Here is a 23,019-nt window from a genome sequence, read left to right as displayed (position 1 = left end):
CAATTTCTATTCTGATCTTTGTCTATGGATTTTAATGTAATCAACGCTTTTTTTTCTCCTCTGTGCACTTACTCTTTCTACTGATGTAGAATTATGCTTATCTCACTTAGATCTCTTGGAAATTAAGATTTCATCCGTATACTTCATGTCAATCTTGGATATCTGTTAGCTACTGGCTAGAACTTCACAGAGTTTAAAATTTGCAATTCTACTGCTTAGTGAAAAAGAACTTTGTTTGATCAGTTTCAGCCTGTTGAAAGCTCTGTGACGTGAAGAGAGAAGTTGTGGTAGTGGGTTTCTTTTTAAAAGGAACACTTCTAACAAAATTGCAAGAGTGTCATGGACATCTTTATATGTTAATCTTAATGTGGAGATTTGCTTTGTTTCCGTAAGATTTTATATTAAAATATATATTTATGGATGTATATGTATGAATGGAGGATAATAAGGATGACAAATTTGGGTAGAACCCAATAAATAAAGCCAGGAAGTGAATGGTAACTACTAATGCTTTCAAACTGGATCCTAGTAAGGTCTTGTGCTTTGAATCTTGTTTTATACTCCACATACGAGTGGTAGAAGGGAGAGGAAGAATATAGGTAGTCAGAGGAAAAAGTCAGGTGAGTTCTAATGCTGCGTTCTCTGGGTTCTTTGGAAGGATGTAAGAGGGGGTTGCATGGGTGTACATGTGCACGTGTATGACTGGTAACATATGTACAGAACTTTAACATACGGTGAATAACATACCTATTTTAAACTTATGTAAGTAAACTTTCTGTCCTCAAAATTTATGCTACTAAGGCAAGAAGGATACCAGAGGTGACAGAGGCACTGCATCTGTACAGTATACAAAGTATCCTGCTTTGTTAGCTGTGAAAGCATGAAAGCTTTTACTGATCTCTATAAGCAGGTGTGGTGCACAGCCCTGGTAGCATAGCACTTCCATCTGCATATTTTTATTTGTTCATTCAATAAATTCCTTCTTCTCTATGGAAAAGTAGAAAGAAATGTGAACTACCATCTGAAGCACAAGGCTGGAAAAGTAAAAATGATGAGAAAAGAAAATATAAAAGCACAAATACTACTAACTTTGAGGTGTTCAAGATGTTGGTGATGTACCCAAATCCATTCTTTTAAGAAATGGAAGGGACAGCCAAATTAAGTCCAGGAATGACCGACAAAAAAAAAAAAAAGTAAAGCTGATATCAACAAGTACAAATCAATCAACAATTAAAAAATGCTATTTGAGATTAGAGCATCTGAAAAAGCTATGGGTAATGGGGCTAAGGACAACTATGTCAGAAACCAAATAAATCCTAACAGTGATGGGAAGTAGAAATCAGGTCTTCCCTCCCCAGGGCACCAGGGCGGAACATTATCATGGTACTGCATGGTAGCAATATTATAAAAAACTTAACTTATATTTGCCTTCACTAGTAATTAATATCTTTTTAATCTGATACTCGCACCACTATATTGTGAAAAGACTGAAAAAATAATCTAACATAACTAATACTAACCAGCTTATTATTTAGAGGAAAAATTATGTGTATTTTCATGACATTAGCCCCATTCTGATGAACAAAATTGCTGATATACTTCATGTTTTGTGAAGTCATTCCTTTTAAGGAAACTTATTTGCATGATTGAGTCTACTCAGACCAGAAATAAGCACCAGAAATAATTCAGTAGTGAGTGTAATTAGCCATAGTAGCAGATTGCCTAAGAGTGCAATGTATTCTCTATCACTTTAAGTCTTTGAACCAAGATTAGATGTGTATGAATAGTATTTTCTGGTTAATATAGCATGTGTGATGCTCTAAAAGGTGTTACAAAGGAGGGCAATGAAATTTTCATCAGCTGTGAGATTATCGTGGTTTCTTCTGATCTCAAGGTCCCTGTGATTGCCATGTACTGTTCCTGGTGGAAAACAAAAGGTGAAAAATCATCAGTGCTCTATTTAGTAATGGGTATCAACAAAGAAACGTGAAGGGCTACTTCGCCAATAACTGAAGTCTTCAAGTCTTTGTTTCCTTGTGAGTAATAAATACTTGACTCCTAGCATAAACATTTTTATACAGGGCGTGGGCTTTGTTTTAGGCTCCTCCTAGTTCCAAGACTGTGAGTAAGATTATTCTTGCATTTCCCTGTGAGTTATACTGCTGTTGCTTGCCTCTGCTTTGCAGCAACTCTTATCCTCTTGAATATTTTGCCTATTTAATTTTACCCTGGAGAGCTTGCCTGTCCAGCTCAGTGCAATGGCATGGATACTTATGCTGGCATAAGGAGAAGAGAGGAGTAGAGGGGGGTGTAAATGGCAGCCACTTTTTGGGAACAGAGAAATAACTTATTTCAACAGTAGTGCTGGTTTATGCTGCTTTAAATGCTGAAAGAGTTATACTGCAAGATGACTCTGTGCTCCAGAAGTGTATCTTAAGGATGAACTGAGATCTAAAACAAAAATACTTTGCAGAGTTAGTTCAGAGAACAAATTCTGTCTTGGGAAAGACGTCACATACAGCCACTGCTATTTAAGTTCTTAAGTGTTTTCTCTAGCCCCTTCTCAGTGGATCTGTTCTGTTCCTACAAGTGCTGCTTGATTTAAGGTTAGTGTCAAATAGGAAATATGTGGCCGTGAAACTACTAACATGGAACTAATGGAATGATTTTAATTCCTTTAAGTGACCTATCTATTTTCAGCTGTGAGTGGTTATTACTGCATGGTCACTGCTTCCATTGGTGCTTTGAAAATTGGAGGTGGAGGAGGGGAAGCTTTGTGTATAAGTTAAAATATTCACTTTGGCAAAAGTTAGGGACTTGACCGTTGGGGCAGCTCTTTCTTCTGTGTTTCTGTTTGTTCAGGCTGGACAGTTTTCTTAAGAAGAAGCTCTCCGCGTGTTTTTTTTCTTTCCTCTTTTTTTTTTTTTTTTTCGGTTGGCTTTTGAAGTTGTTTCACCCTGCTCTTGGGCTTTATCACATCTGCTTTTTGAGAACCAATGTGCTTGTTTGCTGTCTGAACAGAAGTCTTCATCTTGCTGACCTCTCCCTCCTTTTTAAGGTCTCCCCACACAAAGGTGAAGAGAAATCTGTCCATTCAGTTTTAACATCAACACAATCACAATTCATTTCTGTAACTTAAGCCACAAATGTCTTTAGCTCCATATACCCCTACAAGAGTATGGGAAGGAAAGAACCACCAAGGGGGAAGCAGGCAAGGACAGAGATAAAAACCTGCTAGAAGTGGTCTGAGGATAGGGTGTGGGGGAAAACTTGTGTTGTAACCTCCAGTTCTACTTGTATCTGACTTCCTCTGTGCTATTTACGGGAGGAAGGAGTGTAGTAGCATGTGGGATTGACTTGCAGGAATAATGCAGAGTCCTGGCTGCTGAATCTACGTGCAGTATTAATATCTCAACATAGTGTGCACAAGGTTAATGTGCAACTACGTGGACGTAACTGAGGTAAGAATGTAGACAAGGTGGGAAAACATAGAGTAGATTTATGTGTTATACTGAAGTGGAATGAAGGCTACGAATTCATTTCCTTATCCAAATACTGGGAGAGGGAATTGAGGAAATGTGCTGTTTGAGAGGGTTGCAGAGGAGAGAATTGCAGGGGAGAATAACTTATAAACTGGCCCAATATTGGCTACTAACAAATGCTGGAGGGTTGGTTTTTTTGTTATTAAAACTCAAATTTATAAAAACCCTCTGAGCTCAAAGGAGGGGATTACTAAAGCAAGATCTCAGGATTAAGCATATAGAAAGATTTTTAATTTAACTTCATAAACCTCTATATTATCAACAGATGCAGCTGTACTGTTAGTAACTTCAGAGAACTGATATTGTTGTCTCTCTGGGGAACCAAGGCCAAAATTCTCAGGTCTACTTCTTGGTCACCCATTTGCTTCTACCCAAGTGTTATACGCTTGGCATCTTTGTCTTTATTTCACTGTGATTCCAAAATAAAAACACTACAGTCATCCTTTTGAAAGAGGTTTTGTGGTAGCCTAATTCAGATTTGAGGAAAAGTTTGATCTGATTCCTGTGGTTCATAACTTGCTTTGCAGCTCTAATTTAAGAAAAAAACGTGATCCAACTTGGCTTGCTTGCATTTCTGTACTTCCTTGGTAGAGAAGGGCTGTAGGGAAAAACTGAGACAAAAACTCATTCTGGGTAATCTGATAGATATTTTTACCTGGGTGAAAGGGTGATTTGGATCCTGCTGAATCATTTGAGTCAAGGGTAATAACATAACAACATTGTTGCAATGGATTAGTGAACAGTTAGCTAAGCACTATTTGGAATTTTGTGATTTTGGAGTCTTCAGCCTGATTCTATGCAAAGCCTTAAATAAAAGCATCAACTTTTATTTACGTTATTCCTGTATTTAGGATACAGGAAAAATAAAGAGGTAAAAGCTAATATCACGTAATGGATTAATGCAACCTTTTTAAAAATTGATTTAACTCCTGTGTCCTGTAACTAGCTGAAGAGTGTCTTTAAATACCGTTGAAGATAGTGGCCACTGTTCATGGAGAATGGAAGAGATTAAAAAAACACAAGATACAGTTTTGGTTTTCTTATTTTTATTTTTTTTCATTCAAAGAAGCTGAATTGGTCTCTGCAAATAAAACAAAGGTAGAACTACAAAGAGGTAAAACCAAACGTGTCTCTCACATCTGCTTTTTGATTCATGCTTGTAATAACACTTGTGGAGGAAGACTACCATACAGTCAGCTAACAAGACCTCACAAATACAACAGACTGTTGTCAAGTTAAGGTGATGCTTTAAATTGGTGCTCTCATTAGAGTCTTTCAGGAGTGTAGCAAAAACCAGCCCTACGTAGGAATGCCAAAATTTTCTGTGCCTTGTCTAAAAAGAAGGTAGAAGGAAAAGGATGCAAGAGGTGGCACAAAAGCAGGAATGTAAACTTCATGTTGGATGGTCTCGAAGTGATAACACCACCTGGTTCCCTCCACACCAGGAACATGGCTCTGAGGATGCTGCTGCAGTCCTGCTGCAGTGTATTGTGCTAGATTTCTTCTTCTAGCTTGTATTCCCTATTGACTCTGGTGTCAAGGACTGCAAGATATTTCCATCACGCTAAGGATAAAGTCATGTGAAGATCATCCAGTATGAAGTTAACTTTAGGCATGCTGATTTGGTCCTTGGTTGTGGACCTGTGTTACCTCTGTTTCATATGATCAGAGTACAGTCCCTGGGTAGCATCTCAGTACACCTTTTTCATTTGTCTCATGACTTTTTTTCCTACTTCAGTGTTTCTCTGTATTAGGATGAGTTAAGACCAGCCTTTATGCAGCATTGCTCCTGTCTTGTTTTTGACAAATCAAGCCCTTGGAATATAACGTTTGGCAGCTATGTGGGTTGAATGCTGGAAATCATAAGATTATATGCTGGCTATAAAACACAATGCTGCATCCAACCAAATAAATGTGAACACTATTGTATATGCCATGATATCACAAAGATACTGTTGTAGGAGTTCTGGTCTGTCTAGGTGTGATAGACCCATGTCATTGTGTTATACAGAAGTGTACCTCTGCATTATCTTCTACGTAACGTTTGGAAAAAAGATGGGTGACGTCTGGAGAATGAGCTTCACTGGCAGAATTTCCTCTTGTATGGTCTGTTCTCAAATGCGTTGTAACTGTTGATGAAAACACTAGCAATTTGCAAAGGCACTACATATAATTGTCTTGGCAGAGGGGTGGGTAGGAGGGAAGGAGCAATATGGCAGATAATGGGACAATGGACCTTGAGCCACTGTGACAATGAGCTGCTGAGGGAGTTAAGTTGGCATTAGTTAAAACTGAAATAAACTGATGTCCTCAGCTAGAACTGTAAAAGCCATACAAATTTGATTGCTAAAGAAGAAAGCAATCTCTGAACAACTGTAGATGCGCAGAACCCATGAAATTATGTACTGGAGGTTGTTTTTTTTGTTTTGTTCTAATAGCTTTCTGGTGATTGTTTTATACCTTTTTTTTTTGTGGGGTGGGGGGAGGGGAGAACCAAACTTATTTTAAAAATATTAAAAAGAAACGAGAAGGCATTCAGTGAGAAAAAGGTCTTTGAAGGTTAGTATGTCTACTTTTTTTTTTTTTCTTTTTCCTTGCTATTGAGCCTATCAGAGAGGTCATAATGATGGGCTGGCAAGCTGAGGAAAAGCCTTATATTGCTATATAGGATTGGTGATCCTGGGGAAAAACAGCTAAATGTCTACCCCTTGCCCTCTGATCCTGCACCACAGCTCTGAAAAAGAGTGAGGGACTGGTAGTCATTTCAAAAGCTGTGGATCCCTTGGGACACTTCAGTGTGAAAGGTGAAAAGACTTAGTGTGTTCCTTGCGCAGTGAAAATATGGGTTTTATACAACCCAGTGATGTTGTCTTAGTCCCTAGGGTTGTGATGTAGATTATTGCTTCTGTTTTCTAGTGAAATCCTCTTTGTGCTTGGAAACTCAAACATTGTGATTTCCCAGCTCTGCAAGACTGCAGGCTCTGTCCATCTCTTTGCTCAGCCAGCTCTGGGATTGGACTGTTGCTGGCTGTTGCAGAGAAACCAGTCAGTTACCATCTTAAACAGATTTATTTTTTTATTCTATTTTTTTTTTTTTTAGAATGCACTTGGTTCAGTATGTCACAAAGAACCAGCTTAGCTAATTGCATTTTGAACCACAGTAAGAGCCAGAAGTCCAACTTTGACAGATGTTCTTCGCTTTGTTTTGCTTCAGCAGCTCAGACATTTGGGATGAGTCAGCTGCCCAAATGCAGGCATCTAGTGCTGCTGAAAACGTCCTACAGTATTCAGGGCCATGTGTAGGACAAGCAGGTGTGTGGTGCAGGTTGTAGGGGAAACATGCACTTCTGCAACTTCAGCAGAAGCCAAAGACAATTATGCTTACTGGGAGAAACCATGATTAAGCATCTGAACTCCACCTTAAGTCTCTTCCTACTTTTTCAGTATATTTCTGTGTATATTTTTCTGTGTATTTCTCACTGCCCATTGTGATAGTAGACATTATTGTAATATTTTTAATGGAAGGCTGCTATTCTTCCAATACCACTGGCTACACTTTAATCTCTAAAACTGTGAGGGTAGAGTGAAGAACTCCTCTCGTTTTGTACTTTGTAGTTTCCCATACTCCCATAACATTGCTTAGCTTTGTCATCATTCCTTCCATAGTGTTCTTAGAGCTACCCATTTGTATCTGTCTCAAAATGAAATTTCAACTCTACAACAGAGCAAGCAAAACAGAGTATAACCGCATCCATAAATGTCTTCTATAGCGCACTTCACAAGCCATGTTCCTAGGTTTGCAATGCATTTCTGCTGTCCAAGAGTTTGGTAGTTTCTTCTGAGTTTTTGCATTTTTCTTCTCTCTGCGTAGTTGCTCAGTATTTTCTTCTGTCATTTTTATGACTGGCTCATGTAGTAAGTCCTTGACAGCAACATTTACCAGAACAGATGAAAGAAGTAGTAATGAAAATAACATTTTTCTGGAATCAATGACTGTCAAAGTAAATATGTATCTGTTTCAAATGTATAAGCATGTGGATTCGTGGGTCCTACAGTAATCAAAGAAGAAACCTCTATCTGGGCTGGAAAAAATTCTTTATGGGGCAGAGAACCTTTGTGGGTAAGTCGTCTTCCGAAGTATGTCCATCACTGAAGACAAATGATAGAATAACCTTTTGAAGGTAGGTTAGTACCAAATTTTCAGGCTGCCCTACCTGACCTAAGGGAGGTTTTTTGTTTGTTTTTTAACATCTCTAGAACATAATGCTTTATTTTTTAGCATGCTGAAATATTAGGCTCCACTTTATACCCTTGATTTTATTACAGTATACTATGAAAGTTGATTTAGGTATTAAAGCAGTTTGCTTTGACATCTGTGCCTTTGAATGCCAAATACTTTGCCTTGATCCAGAAAATAATGGGAGCCAGGAGATATTATTCTTACTGAAATATGCCTTGTCAAAACAAAATTTGAGGATAGGAAGAGAGGACTGGTAGGTTTCAAAACATGATTGAAGCATCGTAGGACAGACCTGAGATGTTTGGTCCTGGAGAGGAAACCACTGTGGTCAGGGCTGAATCCTCCCACCTGTTCAGACAGTGTATGTATTTGGAAGAATTTGTGCAATGATAAGTCAGTTGAACTGGGAGCTGCCCCTGCCTAGCCACCAGAAGTACTGAAAACAAGAATATGTCTCAAATCAGGTTTTTTTTGGGGGGTGGGGGTTCTTTAAAATGCCTGACCCAAATCTCAGCACAGATGCTTTCTACATTTGGAAACCCGCAGTTCCTAACCTTCTTTGGGAGGTGTATATGCTTATCCTCTTTTGTAATTCAGCAAAGAAAATGGGGATGAGGAGCAGAGGGGGAAAGTGCTCTGTGCTGTTTGCCTTATAGGCTCCCATGGGAGCACATTCCGCCCTTTCTTTTGAAGCTGTGCCAGGATGCATACAGGCAGGATGACGTGCAGACACTATTTTCAACTGGGAGAGAGGAATGCCTTGAGATTATGCTTCTGATTTTAAATAAATTATGTGTATTTTTGTCCTTGACTGGGGTGCTGTTTGCACTCTGAGTGCTATTTGGATGGGATATTTTGAAGCTGCTTGGGTGGAGGATGAAATGGAATTGTTGGGGGGAGGGGGGTGCTATTTTGTGTGTCTTTATTGAAAGCCCAGTGTTACTGTTCACACCAGAGGTGTGCTGTCAAATTCAGGTGAGTACCTCTGAAGAGAAAAGTTAAAGCAGTGTCTCTTCTGTGCATTGATAAGCTTTAAGTGGTAGTTGAGTTTGCTTTTGAAGCTTTGAGTTCAAAAGGTTGATGTCATAAAATCTAAGAGGGATGGAATAGAGAGAAGGGTCTCCAGGGTTAGACAGCTGGTGAACATTGTACTCAAGATTTCTGTTTATCCAAGTCCTGGGACTTCTCCTTCTTGAAGGTCTCATTGTAAGTGTAATGCTGTTGCAGCTTAGGAGGAAGGTCAACTCCCTATAGTCAGGGAGTTTCTTGCTGAATTCAGTAGCACCTTTTGTGAGGAGCTCATAATTTGCTGCATTTGCTATCAGAGAGGATGTTGAAAGGGTGTTTTTTCTGTGGTGCTCTTGAGCTACTGAAGTCATTGGCTCAATTAGTAACCAAGGAACAGAAGTGTTTACAGGAAAAGCTAGAAGCTGGCAATAGACTCTTCTCTGAAAGAAAAGCTGTTTTGATCCACTGTTTGTTTTTTTTCTGAAGAGTGAGGGACTTGTGCAGAGTGATCCAACTGCTGACAAAGTATCTTGTAAAATACGACTTGGGAAGAATAATGAATGTTATATTATCTGGTCAGTCAAGCAGCTCTAAAGAAGGGGCTAAGCATAATGTCTTTATCTCAAAAGTGTCACTTAGTCTTCCATAATGTCAGATAATTACATTAAACTCAAAATTGGGTGATGTAATATGTGAAGAGAAAGTGATGAACATGGAAATCTGGGAGATATCAGATGTTCTGAAGTGTGATCTCATTTTATGATCTCTGGTAAAGGTATTGCAGAGGTATCGAATGATACTTCTCTGGTACTATATGTAATACAGGTAGCACTGACGTTGTTTTATGCACCTCCCCTTTGACATACCTTCAGCCTTTAAAGGGATTGGACTGTTAGTGGTGTTGTCTATAATGGATTCATTAATCTCCTTATAAATCATTCACTGTCTGTGCAGTGGATTAAGTAGTTACAAAATCAAGTTAAATTGTGCATATGTGGGGTATGTGTGGCAAACCATAAAGCCTCCTACTATGCTTACATATTTCCAGACTCTTTGTTTTTCAAGAAGCATTGCACTGGAAGGACTGATCTTCTAGAAGGTTGATTTCTCATGTCATGAACAGTGGGGCAAAGCACTCTAATAAGGAGCAATTAGTTTTTTTTGCTGTTGCTGCAACTGCTGAAAAACTGTAACTTATTCAAATAGGCAGTTGAGCATCAATACTTGCAGGACTTCTCTAACAGGTGTATAATAACAGAAGTTGGGTCTTGACCAATGTGTTTAGGGAGCTAGTAAGAGCATCCTGCCATTCATATGCTTTCGTATTTGCTGTGAATTAGAAGTGGAGAAAAATTATGATAAATCGCAGGGGGAGCAACTTTGTCCTCTGATTAGATTGCCCTGTTACAGAATTTTGCTGTGGTACAGCCACTTTTTTTTTTTTTTTTTTTTTAAAACTTCTACTCCCAGAGATACTGTTGAAGGAAAGTGTTTTCCCAAAGCTTGACTGTATTTAACCTCTACAGAAATTAATTTTCTCTGACATTGATGAAATGTGTAAATCATTCTTTCTGATGGGGGAGACTGATCTGTGGCAGCTTACTTCCTTCCCCCACCCACCTTTCACCTGTGACCTTGGTTGGGCAATAACCATCGGTGGTGGCAGTGATGAATGTGTCTGGTTGTGATAGCTGAACCTGGCTCAAGGCTCATTTGGGAGAGATGGATCCAAGGAGCATGCTAATGGAGCATGCACCAACCAAATATGGCTGGTATGTGAATATGACAAATGTTCAGTCATCTTGCCCCACAAATTCTGGACTGCCTGGAGCCTGTTGAGCTCTCCTGTATGGCAGCTCAGGCGGGCTGCATACCAGGATTTGCATACCAGGATCTTCTTGAGTAGGGGATGCCTTCCAAGGTTACTCCTTGAGGTTGAGAGATTCCTTGCCTGTGACAGATGTTCAGTAAGTGACTAATAGCTAGCTTGTTGAAACTTTGCAAGTAATTTTCTAAGCATGCTGAAACTTTTGTTATCTTAGTGAAGTGATATAAAGGATTGATAGTGCGTATAGTCCTTCAGGCATAAACTGTTAGCTCTGTGATTGGCATAGGATGTGGCTGTATCTAGACTTCTTGGAGTTTGGATGGCCAAATGGACTTCATTATGAAACTCGTGACTCACCGTGAGGGTCTTTCTGATGTTTTTAGTCTGACCATGTCCTCTATGCAGTAAATAATCAGGTGACCTTGCCATCATGGATCTAGTTAATGTCACATTTAGGACTTCTGTTAAATTGATGTCTGAAGATTAAACCCTGTTAAATCACTATTTTCATCAAGATATTGATTATCTCTTATCTGTTACAAGTCAAGTGTGTATACTTCCTTTTGTGACATAATCACCTTGAATTTTCTGGGATGAAATGTCACAACAAATATTTCTGGAATTGCAGTGTTGTGCTCTCCCCAGTTTGGGCTGTGAACTGAGGACAAAACTCTTGTAAATCTAAGCCTATGTCTATGCTAGGAGTTAGAATAAAGCTGCGAGGTGTCTAACTTGCTTCCAATTTGCCTTTCATTGCAGCAGATGCACAGCTTATACTGACACAACAGGCAATGCAAAATGATTCTTATTATACAAGAAGGAATGTCAAATCGGAATGAACACACAGGTAGCAATGTGCAGTCTTCAGGTATCTTGGACTCTGCTGTGCTGATTCTGAGTGGTAAAGTCTTGAATTAATGTTGTATTGGATGTTTTATTGGCCTCTTCTTAAAATAAATAAATAAAATTTTAAAAGTAACTCAACAGTATTTCCAGGATAAAAGGAAGTGTTGCCATTTAGAAGATAATAATTGAAGAAAACAAATGCAAACATAAAGAGGTATTTTGCTTTCTATCTCCTGTAAGATGTTTTATATGGTGATGGGTGAAGAGGAAAGATGGTAATCCTGGGAGTTGCTAGCTGTATCTGAAACTGAGAAGTTTCCCTTCCACTCTGAAATTTCATGGTGTATTTTATCCAGTCTCAGCCCCTTCAAGCCCCTTATATCCTGTGCTCAGATTTCACTATATTAAAGTAGTGCCTTTGTAGCATGGCTTTCCTGGGATCTCCATGGATGCTTTTTCTGTCAGAGCGGGAGTAGTTTCAAAGATGTTAGAAAGTGATTAAAATGCTTTCTGTTACAGTAGGATCTATGAAGATAAATGATGGCTACAGAAAGAGGATTTTCTATAAAAGTGTTAAGGCTTTGTAAATAATTCTGTCTTCAGACTACTGAGTGAGCTAATTTATCACTAAAGATTAATTACGCTTAATTATATACCTACACTGAAAGCCTCACAGTCTGTGCTCTTGCCTGTCTTAATTTTCCTGCATCCACTTTATGCTACGTAGGCTGTGCCATTACTCACCTACTTAATGTCCTTCATCCATTCTTGCTTTCTGACTCCTCCACCTGAAGTAGTCAGCCATGTTTCCATCCTCTTCCAGAGACTCTTTGATATATCCTCATCCAGCAAAACTACTGGTAATGCTTTTCTTCCTGTGGCTAAGTATAACTGGAGGGTGAGGGGAGATGACACAAACAAAATACAATGAAGTGGCGCTTTTACCAATAAAAATGAGTCCTATGATTAATAATGTGATATAGCATTTGCTCCAGGTTCTGTGTACTGACCCAGAGGGTCTTGCCTTCATATCAGCATGCTTAGTACTTTGATATTGCAGGAGGAGTTAAATCACTTACCAAGAAAATATAGTACCTCTTAGTTGAACAACAGCTCTCACTGTAAATCTGTGTGTAAGTGACAGTTTGTGGTCATGTGAGCCAAAATCTCTGAGAATGGGAGATTAGGATATAATAAAATCAAATTTAAACTAATTTGGTAACAAAATGTGGCATGTAGTTGAAGCAAAGTAACCTGTTCAATAGAGAGTTCAACCTATGTAGTCCTGGGACTTATATTTGGTTGTCTTAATACTACCAACTACAGATAATAGGAACTTGTCTACCAAATCAGTCATCTCCACAAAAAGGCATTTCTAATTATTTTACTCTTATAGTTTGCTAATCTCCTTCTTAGAGTTGTCTTCTCCCATTATGAGAAACCCCTCTAAATAGAATGTTTCTACTTTTTCATTAAATGAAGGAATAGAGGCTTGCTTTTTTTCCTAAACTGTAATTAAAACTGGTTATTCCTGTACTCATGAAGACAATAGATGAAAACTTGATTTAGAAGAAGGTACTTTGTTTCAAAGCTTTTCTGACTCCAAAGAGCTAGTTTTCTCTTAGCTAATAGTTTTAGGTTTATGGCAGTATTTTAAAAAGTAGTCTCTAAATGAAATCTGTATGCATCTTTTGCTTTTTAAATTATTAAAAGAAAAGCAGAATTTGGATTAACTTGATATAGTCATTTGTGTGCACAATCAACAGTTATCTTTGGGGAAGATGTGTGACACTGAATAGATTGAGAAATTATTCTGAGTCATAATTTAAGAGTTCGTTCTGAATTATGATCTTGAAAAATTTGTATGGTGATGAGAGGGTGGTAAAACAGTCTTGTTCAACTTCAATATCTACCCTTGTAAGATGAAGCATTAAACAATACATAACCTGAAAGTTACTTTTAAAATCCTATCTGGGACAAACCTGGGTTTGAAAGTTCTTCTGTCTCTCCATACCAGTCGTTCATTTGTTATTCAGCCTATGTAGATGGAATTTTAGTTCTGGAGTTCTTGGTTGTATGTTGTTCCACGTGCATCCCTAACCCTAATTTAGATAATGTTCTCTTTGTCCTTCAGGTATGTTGAGCATAAATCACTATGCTTCAATTTATTTCATTCTGTACACACATGGGGTTAACATTTGCTAGGATGCATTCATTTTTATACTGAGAACTTTATTGCAGACAAACTTTGGCAGTGTTTATTGGCATAGATAAGATGTGACCAGGATGATTTAAATCGGGGAGACAAGGGTCAGAGTTTGAAAGATCCACAGGCTTGTACTTGTTTTGACTTCAGTGGGAGTTGGCTAAATTCTTCAAAAATTATGGCCATGAGGTCCTAGTTACAGTTAAAAGTTGCTTGTAAGTGCAGGCAGCTACCATTCTTCAAATGCAACACAGATATCTACTACATGTTGTACTTCTCATCACATGTCCAAGAACATCTTTGTAAGTAGATGTTGTGGCTTAATCCAGGCAGAAGCATGATGCATGTGGTGGCGGTGCTGTTTACTTTTTTTTTTCCCTCCAAACTTTTTAACTGGAATGACACAAGAAAAGAGAATAATGGATTTGAAGTCTATCATCCAAAAATGCTGCTTTTACTTCTTTTATATCAGAGTGATTACACTGCCATCTTTTAAAGTCACATTAGTTGTAGTGGACAGCATTCAGTTTGCCTTTCCTAAAATGTGGTGTAAGTTTAAAATGACAACATGGTTTTAAACAACCCTTCCCAGGCCCTGTTTTTTCTAACCATCTGAAAAAAAAAAAAGTTCAGGAGCACAAAGGAAAACAAAAATTAGCAGTTGAAGCTATGAGAATAGAATTACAAGGATTATCAATCCTCACGCTTCACTTCATAAACTGATCAACAGCTGGGATTAAATGACTTTTCCTCCAGTCACTATTAGTGTTGTACCATTTGGTTCATGCTGTTAGACTTATGTCTGAGACATCCATGCTGGGCTTTTCTCTGGGATAGGAATGCTGAGTTAGCTGCTTTATCGATTGCGTACAGCCCAGTAATCCTTACATTTGTAATTCAGTTTGCATAAATATAGGCAGGGGAGAGCTGCTGTCTTTTTCCTTAAATGCAGTGGATGAGCTTGGGCCTCTGTGAGCCAGGTGAAGCATCTGTTAGGGTTCAGCGAGCACCCAGCACTATGTTCTGTCGTTTAACAACAGCTGGCTTCACTTGTGCTCGTGCAGAAAATGTTTCTACTGCTCCTGCCCCTTGGTACTTGGGAAATGCAACACTGCAGTCTGCAGCCTGCCAAACTGTGCCAAAAGGAGGTCCTTGCTCTCTCTGTGCCTTCAGGAGAATATGCTGGGTATATGGAAAGCTGTTGTTCATGGGAGGAAAACTGAGCTGGAAAAGCTTTCTTTCGTGTTCTGGAATAGTGCTTGGGGAATATCAGCTGAATATAGTGAATTTTCTTGGTCTCATTTATAGGATAGCAGAAGTATTGCTTTTGGAAAGAAATCTTTTTCTAAGAGGACTTGCTTCTGTCCCCGTATTTTCATGAGGCAATAAATCTCACAGTTGGGGCACATCTAGGAAAGCTAAAGCCCAGATAGAATTAAGTCTGGCCAAGGATGTCAAAAGCAACAAGAAATGCTTCTACAAGTATATCAGTGATTAAAAAGAAGACTAGGGGAAGCATGGGGCCCCTCTGCTGAAGAAATGAGAGACCCGGTTACCTGGAATGCAGAGAAGGCTGAGTTACTCAATGACTTTTTTGCCTCAATTTTCACCAGAAAGTGCTCTAGCCACACCGTTCAATTCACAAAATCCAAAGGTGGGGACTCGGAGGATGAAGAAACACCCATGGTGTAGAAGAAGATCAGGTTTGAGACTAAGGAACCTGAAAATGTACAAGTCTATGGGACCTAAGATGAATCTGAAGGTCCTGAGTGAACTATCAGATGAAGTTGTTAAGCTGCTGTCCATCATATCTGAAAAGTTGTGGTAATATGAAGTTCCCACTGACTAGAAAAGGGGAAACAGCTCCAGTTTTTAAAAAGGGAGGAAAGGAAGATAGAACTACAGGCCAGTTAGTCCTACCCTCTTACTCAGTAAAATCCAGGATCCGAACCTCTTGGAAGCTATGCTAAGGTACACAGAGAACAAAGGTGACAACCAGCATGATTTCACTAAGGGCAAATCATGCCTGACAAATTTGGTGGCCTTCTATAATGGGGTTACAGTGTTTGTGTGTAAGGGAAGAGCAACTAATGTAATCTGCCTGGACTTGTGCAAAGAATTTGACACTGTCCTGCACAACATCCTTCTCTCTAAATTGGAGAGACATGGATTTGATGGATGGACCACCTGGGTAAGGAATTGGCTGGATGGTCACACTCAAAGCTGTGGTCAGTGGCTTCATGCCCAAGTGGAGATCAGTGATAAGTTGTGTTTCTGAGAGGTCTGTATTGGGACTGGTATTATTTAACATGTTTGTAAGTGGCATGGACAGTGAAACTTAAGTGCACCCTCAGCAAGTTTTTGGGTGACACCAAGTTGAGTGGTGCGGTTGACATGCTGGAGGGAAGAGGGACCATCCAGAGAAACTTTGACAGGCTTAAGACATTGAGCCCATGTGTACCTCATGAAATTCAACAAGGCCAAGTGCAAGGACCTGAGTCAAGGCAATTTCAAGCATTGGTGAGGCACTGGCACAGATCGCCCAGAAAAGCTGTGGATGCCCCATCCTTGCAGGTGTTCAAGGCCAGGTTGGATTTAGGCAACCTAGTGTAATGGAAGAGGGACTGGAACTACGTGATCTCTGAGGTTCCTTCAAATTCAAACCATTCTACGTTTTGAGATGCCAAACCTAACTTAAAGATGGCAAAGCTAACTTAATTTGGTCTTGCTGAGTGCACAGCATAGCTGGTCGTGTTTTTTTTCTTTTATCTTTTTTTTTTGGTTGTTGTTTGTTTGTTTTTTGTTTTGTTTTTTTCCAGTTCTGTGTGGTACAAATAGAAAGTGACTTTATTTGCAATTAAACACATAACAGCATCTTGCAACATTTATCATAAGCAGTGCTGTTTTGGTGTCTTCACAACGACCTACTTAGGCTACATAAAAAATGGTATGTAAATACCTACAATGTCAGACTCATGATTTCTCTTTCAGAGTTCCGATGGATCCCTCTCTGGTGTTATGCAGAAGTGGAGGGAGTACCAGCGCCAATGCCTGAAATATTTGTATGAGGCACCCCCCATTGCAGCAGGTGAGCTTCCTTGGTAGGATAGGATGTGTTATTAAAATTCATGCTAACAGTAGCAAGGGAGTGATTGTGAACTTGAAAAGACTTCTCCAGCTTATTGTCCAATCTCTTCTTTATCCCATTTGCTTCAGCCTGATCTCTTCCCTCTCCTGAGAGGAAGAATTTTGTAGAAAGAATTTCATTGTGAAGAGTGTCTTGCAAGAGTGGCAAATGGTTGTTGTAGCGTGTCAAAGTAGCACACTAATACAATTCTGCAACTTTTGTAGAGGGTCAGGGTTGGAAGAGTATAAGTGTTAGGAAACCCAGGACCATGTTGATCTCGCTGTATAAATTATGCTGAGCGTTGTAAAATGTTGAAATGGATTTTAAAACAAAAAAATAAGATGCTTTAGAGCAAATGAGAATGCAGCATGTCTTAGTAGTTGAACTCCTGTAATGTGCCGAGAGCAGCTGTGGTCTGCCAGCACTGTAGTGTTTAGAGGACACTGGTGACTTGTCAGTGATGCTCACAACTGGGCACAGTACAGGCACTTCTATGCTTCAGTGCTTTTGTGACACACTGGAAGAAATGAATGGGTCTAAAGTTATGTCTGTGAAGAATTATTTCAAAACTGTTAATTTTCCTTCTCTTAACTATATTATTATGGCAGAGTGAAAGCAGTAGCTGATGACAACAGTGGCCAGGAAACATTTATCTCCCTCTGCTCCATTATCCTGCTGAGCGGTTGAATGCTGCCCTCTAAGAATGACAGTTTAATAAATCTGAAGTTGAAGTATTCTCATGTTGATTAAGCTGTAATGCAAAGTTATGGTTGTGTGTGGCTATTTTGTTGATGGATCTATGTATTAGGCTAGACTTTCCAACTGCATGACTCTGAGCCAGTTCTCAGGAATGGTTATCTACAATATTCACAGCAAAAATGATTTTAAATCCAACTGAGACATAGGAGAGTGTAAAAGAGAAAAGATAGGAATGGACCAATATTGATCTGCCTTTCTTGTCCTTCAATTTAGTCAACTAATTTTTTCAACTTTCCTGTTGTATAGGGCTAAGTGAGACACATTTGTCCAAAATTTTTGAACTCCAAATTTTAATTGTGTAATACTATTATGGCTTAAATGCACATGCTCATTTTATCTCTTGCTCTTCAGCCTTTTCCTCATTGCACTATTAAAGCAAGGCCGTGACATAATCCTCTCTTCCATCTCTCTGCAGAAGGCAAGTTCTGCAACAGAACATTTGACAACTATGCCTGCTGGCCTGATGGATTACCTGGCACTTATGTGAATGTCAGCTGCCCCTCATATTTACCCTGGGCTAACACAGGTAAGAGCCCTCCCTTATAAACACAGCTTTAAATCAACCCTGCTTTACTTACTCAGTGTTTGAAAGGATAAAATTAGCTTTAGAAGCCACGAGTGTAGTCAGTTCTCTGTAATACAAAGATAGGAATGGGGCTCAGTAAAATACATTCTTTATCTCCATCTAACAGGAGGAAATGAGATAAGAGACAGTTTTTAAGGGCTGAATTTAGCACAGAAATCCAAGCTATCATCTGCTTTTGTTGTTTGAGTGGTAGTGACTATTAATAAAATAATACCAGGATGCTTGTTGGTGAAGAATAGCTAATAATAATAATGGTACAGTTTGAAAACTGAGATAACAGCAAAGCTGTTAGGTCTTCCTCTAGTAGGTATGGACAAAAAGGTTTAAAGTGAAAGGTGTTTCATGTTGCTTCCAGAGAGGTTTTTTTTCTCAGAATACCATAAGGTGAAAGTATAGATGATGGCAGAGACTTTATCTACAAGGCAACGTTAAATACTAAGGAACAAGGCATAGAGACTACATTGTGTCTGACTGGGTTGGAGGAAACTTTCTTCATAGCAGTCTGCATGGTGCTTTTATTTGCATCTGTGGCTGAAATAGCATAGATAATGTACCAGTGTTTTAGCTATTGTAGAACAGGATTTGCACAATATTGAGGCTTTCTCTCTTCCCCTGCACCTGCTCTGCTGACCTTGGTGAGGGGAAAGAGGTTGGGAGGTAAAAAAGCCAGGCCAGCTGAACTTGATGCAACCAAAGGAATACCTTGTGTCATATAGCAGTGTGCTCAGCCAAAAAAATTTGGGGAAAAAGAGAGGAGGGAGGAAGGGGAACACTCGTGGTTATAACATTAGTCTTTCTAAGTAACTATTTTTTGTGTGCTGAGGCCCTGCTTTCCAGGAAGTGACTGGACATCTGCCTGCCAATGTGAAGAATTGAATAAATTCCTTATTTTGCTTTGCTTACATGCACAGCTTTTGCTTTTCTCATTAAGCTGTTAGCTTGAAAGGGAAGGAAAAATCCTCACTCCAAAATCAAAATATTATGATACCAGAAAGGTGGACAACTTACATGCACAGAAGATCTCCACTCTTTGTCCCGTTACCACTTTACCACAACAAGAGTTGGTTTTTTTGTTTGTTTTTTTTTCCAATTTTTCTACTCTGTTAATGTCCAGTCCCACTTTTGGCTGTTACCTCTCCCAGTTACTGTCTTGATCTTGAGCCATGAGCTTTTCCATCTTTATTTTCTCCCCCTGTCCTGTTGAGGAGGGGGAGTGAGAGAGCAACTGGATGTGTGTCTGACAGCCAGCCAAGGTCAACCCACCACATCTACTGTGATAGATCCACAGGCTCCAGGGGAATCTCTGCTCCAATGCCCGAACACCTCTTCCCTCTCCATCTCCTCAGACTTTGATGTTTATAGGGTTGGTTCGCTCACTCTTTCCCTCAGTCTACATTGCCAGTGCAGTGTTTTGCCCTTTCTTAAACGTGTTCACAGAGATGCCACCAGCTTGGAGGATTGGCAGAGCTGTTGGAAACATCTGTGCCCAGCATGGGGTGGCACTGGCCTCTCCTCACTGAGACCTGCAGTCTTCTCTCTGCTGACACCTGCCATGGATGTCCTCTATGCTCTATCTGTTGTAATGCTTTTTGTGGATTAGGAGAGATGTTTAAATCCAGGGGTGTGGGGGATGGTGTGAAGTGTCAGGCCAACTGTTGTGACCCCTTAATTTCCTGGCTGGCTTCAAGCTTGTCTCAGAGGTAATCTCTAAAACAAAATTGCTGAGTCTGGATTCCCATTTTCATTTTGAATTGCTGTATCTTTTCTATTAGGGCCTCAAGGGAAGACATGGAAACCACCATTGTGTGGTTAGTGGTTAGGGATCCTTGTGGTGTGGGACAAAGAGTGGAAATCATCTCTTCCCTGCACACCAGGGGTCCTACTGCCATGTAGTTGCCACTTTTTTCCTGCCTGCTTTCTGCCATGAGCTTTTGACAGTTTTGCTCCTGTCTCATTCCTGCTAAACATCTCTGGTGAGGTGATGTGTTTTTTTTCTAGGTGCATTAATCTGTAATTTCCTAGGTGAGCATTATGGTCTGTATTTCAAATTTCTGAGTATCTTTTGTATTGTATCTCAGCTGTAGTGGTAGTAACTGCTAATTTGATAACCTCTGATGTAAAAATGCTGTTTGCTTACCCTCTTCAAACTCGTAGTAAAGATGCTGCATGTTTAGAATGGGTAAACGTGTTTTATAAATTATGGAATCAATATTTACCTCACAATTAATTGACATAAAAGTATGTGCTGAAGAACTCTTTCCAATAAATCTAATCTTTCTGGATATCTAAAACTCTTTACAGGATTAAACTCTTTTCCTCTAAACCTGTTTACTTGCAATCTTTAAGACCCTGGACACAGTTATTTGACTTGCAACTGCTTTTGAAATATCAATGCTGGAGGTTTAACACAGCAATGCAGATTAATAAATTATTGGGAAGTGCAATATCTCTCATATTTTGAAAATAAGTTTATTTTCATGATAATGAATCTGTTTTAGTGTTTTGTTTCAATCAAAGACTAGCATCATTTGGAAAAAAAACATAGAGCTTGTTAGGGAGCATTGCAAAAGTACTTCAGAAAGTACCTTTGGCTGCAGTTTCCTTTTGTGTATACTGTATGTGTGCCTCAATCTCTTGTATTATGTAGAAATAAGAATGGAACAGAGGTCTTTTGTCCAATACAAAACAAGAAGGTTGGTATCAGTGCCAGATAGGCAATTTAGGAGCCTGATTACTGTGACCTGATACTTTTTTTTCATGACATCTTGTGGAGTCATGTTCAGAGTGAATGCTAATGGACAGCCATAATGGAGGGGTAACATCTTTATAATGGAAGATCCGGAGCAATAGAAAATCTAACACCCCGTGACTTCCAGTAATCACTGAAGCATGCTTATTACTTGTTCTTGCTTAGCCCCCTACCTTGAAAGTAAAACTGACTGCAGGGGTTCTTTCTCTTCTCATGATGAAAATGGTGAAAATGTATAGATGAGACCTTGTTTTGAAAGTACCTTCAAAACATGTTCAGTGAACGTCATCATTAAGCATGAAGAGCTTTCAAATAAGCTTGCTTTAAGATTATTCTTCCTTTGATTCAGAGTCAGTTTTTCAAATGCATAAAAAGCCTGCTGTGGAACTTTATGCTATACCACCTAGAAGATCCCCCAGGTGCTAAACTGAAACACATAATGCTGAATATTGTTTATGATAGGGTTCTGAGATGGAGGAAGTGTTGAATGCTCCTCTCTTATGACTTACCAGCTTCCATAAAAGGGGTAGGAGAGTTGGAAACAGAGACAGGTGACGAAGGAGGGCAGCTAGCCAGTGAGCATTTATGAGTGAAGTTTACGAAAGCTGAAGCCTATCCAGAATCTGTTGAGCAACAAAAAAGGTCTTCTAAAACACTGGCAACAGCAAGGGGACAATAAGAGAAAATGTGAATCCACTGTGTAGCTTGTGGCAAAGGACATGGAAGCGGCTGAGCTACTTGCTGCCTTCTTCACCATGGCTTTTACAGATAAGACTTGTCTGCAGCAATCCCAGCCCCCCTCCAAGATCAGTAGTAAAGTATGGAGCAATGAGGAAGATCAGATTAGGTGACACTTAAGATGGATATATGCAAGTCTATGGGACATGATGGGATGAACCCACACATGCTAAGCAAACTGGCTGATGTCATTGTAAGGCTACTCTTGATTATCTTTGAAAAGTTGTGGCAATTAGGGGAAGTTCCTGCAGACTGGTAGAAAGCAATTTTACTGCTGTTTTCAAGAAGTGTAATAATCTGGGGAGATATAGGTGGTCACCCTGGGAAGGTGATGGAGCAGATAATCCTGGAAACTGTTCCCAAACGCATAAAGGACAGGAAGGTGATTGGATATAGTATGGATTTATGAAAGTGAAATCATGCTTGATGAACCTGATAGCTTTCTGTGATGAGATGACTACCTCAGTTGATGAGGGGAGAGCAGTGGATGTTGTTTATCTTGACTTTAGCAAGGCTTTTGGCACCATCTCCCATAACATCCTCATTGGCAAACTGATGAAGTGTGAACTAGACAAGTGAACAATGAGATGGGAATGAAAACTGTGCTACCAGGCTCAAGGGTTGGGATCAGCTGCATAAAGTCCTGTTGAAGATGAATGTCTAGTGGTACACTCTAGGGACTGAGAGTAGGGCCAATACACACATCTCCATTGATAATCTGGATGATGAAACTGAATGCACCTTTGTCAAGTTTGCAGATGACAAAACTGGGAGGGACAGTTTCATGCACCGCACAATTGTACTTGCTATTCACAAGGACCTGGAGAGGCTGGAGAAATGTGCTGACAGGAACCCTGTGAAGTTCCACTAAAGGAAATGCAAGGTACTTCTTCCAGCACAAGGAATAACTGCATGCGCTGTCTGGAAAGCAGATCTACAGAAATGGCCCTGAAAGTCCTGGTGGACACCAAACTGAACATTAGCCAACAATGTGCCCTTGAGGCAAAAAGGGCCGACAGTTTCCTGGACTGTGTTAGGAAGACCACCACTGACTGTTCTAGGGCGTGTTCTATCCCCTAATCTCTAGGGAGTGAGACACAGTTGGAGTGCTCTGTGCAGTTCTGGGTTCAACATTATGGAGGAGACATGGACAATACTGAGGTGAGTCCAGCAGTTGGAATTGAAGGTGATTATGGGTTAAAATGTCTCTCATATGAGTAGAGGTTGAAAGAGCTCGGATTCTTCATCCTGGAGAACAGAAGGCTCCGGGGTGTGTGTGCAGAAATCTTATCAGTTTGTATGAGCACAAATTGAAATACAGGAAATTTCCTTTAAACATAATTATTTTACTGACCACCCGGTCAAACACTAGGACAGAGAGATATTGGAT

At 39.6% G+C, this 23,019-nt stretch overlaps 1 protein-coding gene across 4 annotated transcripts in view; it reads left to right on the top strand.

Moving 5' to 3' along the window:
* The window catches only part of LOC101792725 (glucagon-like peptide 1 receptor), an 89,425-nt gene that overhangs the window by 15,230 nt on the left and 51,176 nt on the right, over positions 1–23,019 (top strand). For 3 of the 4 annotated variants that reach the window (XM_013103405.5, XM_027454021.3, XM_027454022.3), the window contains exons 2-3: positions 16,662–16,758; positions 17,972–18,082. In XM_013103405.5, the coding sequence (XP_012958859.1) occupies positions 16,689–16,758; positions 17,972–18,082 (181 nt within the window). In that variant the 5' untranslated portion in view covers positions 16,662–16,688. Of the gene's footprint in view, positions 1–2,582; positions 2,607–16,661; positions 16,759–17,971; positions 18,083–23,019 lie in introns of those variants that run through there. The other variant, XM_038177125.2, reaches the window with a different exon arrangement.

The sequence above is a fragment of the Anas platyrhynchos genome, chromosome W (genome assembly GCF_047663525.1).
Source record: "Anas platyrhynchos isolate ZD024472 breed Pekin duck chromosome W, IASCAAS_PekinDuck_T2T, whole genome shotgun sequence".
NCBI classification, from domain to species: Eukaryota; Metazoa; Chordata; class Aves; order Anseriformes; family Anatidae; genus Anas; species Anas platyrhynchos.
The sequence above is the reverse complement of the archived record's forward strand: the minus strand, read 5'-3'. Positions and strand labels throughout refer to the sequence as shown.